Source organism: Poecilia reticulata, linkage group LG1, assembly GCF_000633615.1.
Source record: "Poecilia reticulata strain Guanapo linkage group LG1, Guppy_female_1.0+MT, whole genome shotgun sequence".
Taxonomy (NCBI): Eukaryota; Metazoa; Chordata; class Actinopteri; order Cyprinodontiformes; family Poeciliidae; genus Poecilia; species Poecilia reticulata.
In genome coordinates, this window is record NC_024331.1 from 26,630,502 (window position 1) to 26,637,538 (window position 7,037).

At 36.6% G+C, this 7,037-nt stretch overlaps 1 protein-coding gene across 1 annotated transcript in view; it reads left to right on the forward strand.

The window, feature by feature from the left end:
• Positions 1–4,614, forward strand: part of atpv0e2 (ATPase H+ transporting V0 subunit e2) — an 8,127-nt gene extending 3,513 nt beyond the window's left edge. Inside the window, exons 3-4 of the mRNA XM_008418177.2 lie at positions 1,867–1,965; positions 3,432–4,614. Of these exons, the coding sequence (XP_008416399.1) occupies positions 1,867–1,960 (94 nt within the window). The 3' untranslated portion in view covers positions 1,961–1,965; positions 3,432–4,614. The remainder of the gene's footprint in view (positions 1–1,866; positions 1,966–3,431) is intronic.
• The last annotated feature ends 2,423 nt before the right edge of the window (positions 4,615–7,037 follow it).

The window sequence follows — 7,037 nt, forward strand, 5'->3', positions numbered from 1 at the left end:
TATATATATATAGCTGTTTAGATATTTTATAAACAGCTCTTGGTTAATAATGCAAAACAAAAAAAAACACAATCTTCTGTTTTTTCAGCCAGTATTTAATACAGCTGACACAAAATAATGTTAATGAGTTTTTTTTATTCAGTATATTATGGAGAATGTAGCCCTTTATGTTGTGGAATGACTTCGGCCCTCTTGATATGAGAGAAAAATCTGTTTTTTAAGGAAATGGCAGCTTTTCAATTAATCATTAGTTGTTCAATAAGATCAGTTAACTTTTAACTAAACTCATTAATCAATAACTTAATAATTTTGGAAAATATTGTAATGACGAGGTCAGTTGCGATATGTCTGGGCTTTTTTTCTCTTTTCTTTCCGCTCTTTCCCGTCTGTGCTTTCATTACTCTGTGACCTTTAGCATTTTGGGCAAAGTCATTAGCGTCCAGTGAGCATCTGCTGCTGAATTCAAAGGTTTTCTAAATGAGATAATGTGAGTTAATGGAGGGGAAAAAAGCTCAATGTGAAAAAAGTGTTTCCACTGTGGTTAATGATCTGTTGGGTCTAACAAATCATTAACCACCCAAACCATCTCGGTATGGAGCAGAAATCATGGGTCCAACAGAAGATGAATGTGGCCAACGCTAAACCGCGTTATGATTAAAAAATGTTTTCTAATATCTCCTTGTATATAAATAACACTGTTGTGTTTCATTATTATCACTGTAACAGGTGTAGGTCCAGAGTAGTTTTGTAAAATTCAGTGTCGTGTCACCTAATTCTCCTACCTACAAATGAGCACGCCCCCTGTTGGAGTAAAGTAGACACTGCAGTAAGGAAGTTGACAGGAAGTCAATTTGGTTTCTGGGTTTCTGATGCTGTAATTGCATAAAATAATCAAACAGATGTTTCTTTTAAGTTCTAGGGACTTAAAAATCCTACCAGCCAAGGTAAAACATTTAATTAGTTATTAAGTTACATGGACAAAGTTTAAATAATGAGAATAAGGTCCGTCACTTACTAGCTAGATTACTTTTGCTCCACCGAAACTGTATAAACATCCCCAGCAAGAGGAATGAACTTTTATATCTTAACATATGTAAAAAAAAAAACTAAAAAAAAACTTTAATTTCCTGATCTAATAATACCTGATGATATATTTATATATGTACAAGTATATAGATAAAAACAGAAGATTGTGAAGAAGTTCGATATGTTTTGCCACTAATTTCAGAAAGTAAAACTTGTATGTTATATAGATTAATTACTACTAGGTGAAATATATTTTACTCCTTTATTTCTTGTAATTTTGATGATTATGGATAACAGATAAAGAAAACCCAAAATTCAGTTTCTCAGAAAATTTGAATAATATATAAAATTAACAAAAAATATATATTTTAAGCTGAAATATCAGGCTTCTGAAAAGTATAATTTATATTCACTTAGTACTTGGTTTAACCTTTTCTTGCATATAGTAGCAGCAGATCAGAATACTCATAAATGCAGCACATAGTTTACATGAAAAGAAAAACCAATAATAGAAAATTAGGATGTTAATTGTTAGCTTGGCGCTCTTTCTGAAGTTGTTGGAAGCTGAAGTGACTAACTTTTTGTCCCAATACTGGGACACCTTTTGCACCATTAGGCAGATGGCATGGCAGCAAAAATGCAGCTTTACATAAACCATGAGCTAGATGTGCCACCTTCTGCTAACTTTGGCGTTATTACATGCTAAGAAAACTTCACCATCAAACTCATTGGTAGCATAAAACTTTTATCCTATCATTCATAATACAATTGAACTCTGGTCTGGAAACAAAAACATTTTGAATACCAAACTACGCTGATGATCTCTCTTTCTTTTCTCAGTTGGTTAGTAGCCATTTTGGCGCAGGCCAACCCACTGTTTGGTCCTCAGCTGAAGAATGAAACTATATGGTATCTGCAGTACTACTGGGAGTAAACAAGGTGAGTCCAATGGGAAACATGTGGTCTCAGTTTAAGCAGCAGCAACACTTGCTCTGGGTCCATCAGCTTTTTATTGTAATTTAGAAAACAAACACATTCTCAACTGGCAACTCAAGGAGCACACGACTTCCTTTCTCACTTCAAATTAAGAGTCTTAAAAGGTATACTTCACACTGACAGGAAATATATTACAAACCCACATATTTACGGTATATTTGGTTTGGTTTAATATATCTAATACACATGTTAAAGGTGAACTATATGGCTGAAAAACGTGTCACGACATAAGCGTTTCATATTGGTCCATATCGATAATTATTGATGTTTGTTTTAAATATCTGAAATACTGCCAATTATTGATGTGGCCTTTTCTGTTTTATCCACAGTTTTTTACTCCACACCATTGTTTTTTATTGTTAAACAGTTATGAGGCATGGTGGCAAAACCTTAAACTACTGCTGCGCCAGTTACTCAATGAGTTGTTGCTAGGTAACCAAAGAGTKRGTGARTTGCTAGGTAACCAAAGAGTGAGTGAGTTGCTAGGTAACCAAAGAGTKRGTGARTTGCTAGGTAACCAAAGAGTKRGTGARTTGCTAGGTAACCAAAGAGTTAGTGAGTTGCTAGGTAACCAAAGAGTGAGTGTGTTAGTATAATGATTCCACCTGTCTAGTGGCTGTGAGAGATTTAGCATCTAAAGTCTTAGGTCTGCCTAAATCCCCCAGAATGCAGTGCGGTTCTGGATGGGAGTTCAGCTAAATTATTGAAAAGTCTATCAGACATATTATGTAGTGATATTTATCACGTCTCTATTACCATATTGTTTTTGATTTATTGTCCAGCCCTAGTGCAGATTAGCTCCTCCAATTAATAGTTGTTGACAATAAACACTTTTTTTTTTTTTTTACTTTCTCTTTCAGTAGTCTCATTTTTATAACTTGCACTTTCCACACCAACAAACCAGAAACATTCAACCTAAAAAGGTTTCAGGCCTACTATTATTTGTTTATGCAGTGTTTTTTATTATTATTATTTTTTTACATATTCCATGTTTAATATACTGTACAGCAGGTAAAATAAAAAAAAGACTCAGTTAAATTATTTAGTATTTTGAATTGGACTAAAGAAATTTGAGCGTCTGAGTACGTTCAGCTTGGCAGCTGGCGTCAAGCTTGTTTTCATTTTGGGCCACATTAACATCACAAATGTTCTTGAAGGGCCGGTTGTGCCAGAATGCATTGAGAAACCTGATAAACGGCTGGAGCTGTCTCTGCTTTTGATAAGTTCTTCTTTAAATTATCTTAACTGACTTCAGTATAGTCAAAGAAATGTCAGTGTGTCAATTTGATTTACTTTCATTTTGTTAAAGCAAAACTTTTCTATTTAGTTAATTAGTACTAATTTCTGCAAAAATGAAGTTATTTTCATGTTGTTGCTCATTTTGTCTCCTTCTTGTCTGTCTCTTCCAGGACTCAGATGCCTCCTGTAATTCCCACCTGCTGATCTGCTGGACTTAATTTCACCATCACTTCTGATTCCCAACATCCTCACATCTTGGTCTGCAACATTATTAGATTCATACAAATCTTGACTTTAAGCATTTTGCAACTCAAAAGTTAACATCACCTTTCTCTATAAACTTGGCGGATGTTTAGATTACACTGCAGCCTCTGGGATCTAAGATTTGAAGAATATTATAGGATGTGTATTTTAAAAAAGAAGCAGAGATAATCTGTTTTTCTTTTTTGTGCTCAAACTAAAACTAAAAACTAAAACACATTAGAAGTAGATGTTATTTTTACCTTTTGAAAATGTGCAATCTTTTAATTTAGCATTTGTTTACATTTTGGATTGTGTGTTGCTCTCTCGTCGGGCAAACCTGCATTTCAGTGTGTATTTATTTCGGGGCAAGGACACTTATGTGAGCTTGTAGTAATCAACACAGAGTCCATTGGGTCTTGTTATATAACTGGTATTATCTGTGATGTAACTGTTAGTGTGTGTGTGTGTGCGTGCGTGTGTGTGTGTGCGTGTTTGATTCAGTGTGAGCATGCAGAGTTTGCAACTGCTGACGCAAGAGTCTCCCTAAAAACTGCGAGCAGAGAGCAGAGATTCCCTCCATTTTCAAAACGAAAACTTCCTCCCACATTCTTTTCCGTGCTCCACGCCATGGAGGTCCACGTTGCCATGGTGACCTCACCGCCCAATTCAGCCCTGATCCACTTGGATTCTTTTGATTAAGCGCTACCCTTATTTCCTGCCTACGGAAAGACAAACGTCTGGTTCTGCTGCAGAGACACAGTTGTAGAGAAATTGCTGCTTGTTGGTCTGCAATTTGCGATCTGGTTTTAGCAGTTTATGCTAGTTTTCTCATTTAAGTTATGGTAGATTAATTGATTGGTTTTGATATTTTTTTTTTACTTTTAGTATGAGGTTACATGGACTTTACCGCTAGTGATTTTATTCTGAATAAGAAGTTTTTATTTAATGATCTAAAAATGCCACTTTAGGAGCGTTTTCACAGCTGATAGTCGGGTACACTCGGTTCAATTTTGTCTTTACCAGAGTTCGATTGAACATTCACTCCTTCTCAAACGAACTAGATTGTCCAGGCAAACAAACTAGAGTTCAGTTAAAGTGGACTAAACAGGGCTGGTGTGAATCCCACTCCAGGTGTTGGTCCAGGAAGTAGACGGTTCCCTCTTTCTGTGCAAGTAGCATGGCTGCTTAAATCAACAATACCAACACAAACAACAGCAGAGAGCACAAGTAGAAATGCTACCAAGCTGAATCTCTACCAGTTCTTCCATTACACACACAAACACTGCAGCACAGCTATTTCGTGCAGGAAGTTAGACAAGTCTGGAGTTTTAAAATTGGCTTCTCATCTGCCTTTTTTCAGATCACAGGGTTGTGCTCTTTCTCGGGCTGTCATGGACCTTTAACTAAACTTTCAATATATTTCCAATATTTGATTGGAAGTTGTGTAAATTCTTTATCCTTAGTATGTGTTAAGTGGCACCGGGATCTAGCTGTGGCATTCATGAAGTGGATTTTTCAAATTTTTAAGAAAAAGTGATGGTAGCCTGGCCTGTGTGGTGATCAGATTGTGTTTGCTACAGGAACCCCAGAGTCTTTTTCTCCTGTGTGTCATGTGTTCCTGCACCAGTGAAATGAAATGCAGACATGTGTGTGACAGAGGCGTCGGTTCACTGCTGGTGTTGCTAAGGGTGATGTTTAATATCGGAGATGAACGGCCACAATAATGAAAGTTACTCCAGCAGTGAGTCATAATCTGCCAGTGCAACGATGCAGTGATGGATAAAATAATAGCTCTAATTTATTGGCACACTCTTTAGGAGAATTCATCATATTAATTGTGATGAATTGATTATTGAAATCAACTAATTTAGTAATTGATTAATCGTCATTTGAGCATTGAGACTCAAAAAAAAGTAATTTTCTGAAAGAGCAACAGTCAGAGCAGTAATAAATACTGTACAAAAAATATATACATTTTGCATTTAACATATAAAAAATATTTTATTGAAGATGTTTTACCCAAAACTCCTCAAGTGCCATAGTTCTGGCTTCACCCAGTTCGAATTCTGTAAAACAAATCTCCTATTAAACACCTTTTGTTACCCAATTTTTAATCAATTAATTCAAAAAATAATCAACAGATCAGCCATACACTGTATTGACAAGTCAATTCAATTCAAATTCAATTATAAAATACTTTATTAATCCCAAAGGAAAATTAAATGATGTTGTAGCTCATTGATTCAGATTCTTCAAGGAGTTATTGTAGATGGTGACGGCTGTTAGCTTGTAGCAGTCTGTAGTGCAGCGAGTCTGAAGAAACCCCTGACTGAAGATGCTCTGTTTTCTCAAGACTCTCCAGATGCATCTTTTGGTACAAATAATCAAGCATACACTAAAGGAATGCTTTTGTTGCATTTTAGACAGTAACATGTTTATTTTCTTATTTTAAAAAAAATTATTCTTATTTATTTGAATCTTTGAATGCAAATAAATACGTTTATTTGCATTCAAAAATGCAAATAAATGCATATTTGAATGCAATTATTTGCGTCTATGAATGTATTTCTAATATTGTATAGAAAAGGATTCAAAAAAAAATCTACAGAAAATTTTCTTCATTCGATTAATTGTTAGAACAATCAATGGATTAATTAAAAACTAAAATAATCGTTGGCTGCAGACCCGAATTTATCTTGTTGAATGCATATTTATGCCACAGCGCCCCCTGGAGGGGGCATCAGCCCCGAACTGTCCACATCCTTCCCTTTCTCTTCATTGCACCTCCGTTCCTCTGACATGTTGAGCATTTTTTGGACTCACCTGCCTCCTGTTGAAGCTTTAAGCGTGTCATCTGCCAACCACGACCACAGCTACGCTTCCCGCCTCCACTCCCCGTCTCCCGGTCTCAAACACCCCTCCCTCCCCGTCCGCCTCTCCAAAACCACTTTGCTTCAGCCAAAAAGAAACCAAATCAAAATACAGCTACTTTTTAGAAAGACCAAATTGCGTTGTATCTTTGCCCCAGCCCTTTGCTGTAGCTGTGGTGGTGGTTGCACACGTGCAACGAGTTAATAGGTGACTATAATGTGGCATGCATGAAGAAAGGACACAAGGGAAGCTGCCCTTTTACTCCTGTAAAGATGCATTTGTTCGTTTTTAGTTTCGCTCCAGCAGATCTCATAAAACGGCGTCTCGTTTGCTCAAAGTACATCGTTTTGTCGAAAGTGACAAAGCGGCTCTGACTTGATTTTTTTATTTATTTATTTTTTTGTGGTTTGGGCTTTGTCTCTCTTCTCGTTGGGATTACGTTCCCAATCCCACTCATCACCCAACAGTTTGCATACAGACGGACAGTCACATCTTCATTGTCGGTGAATCACAGGAGACCAAATGGCATCGTTCTCACCCAGCCAAACTCGCTGAACTGACAGAGGGAACAGCCAAGACTTCAGCGAAATCCCTCCAAACGCGCCGACAGTGAATGCACCCCAGCCATTTGTCAACTATGTGGGATTTCTTCCTTTTGCGAT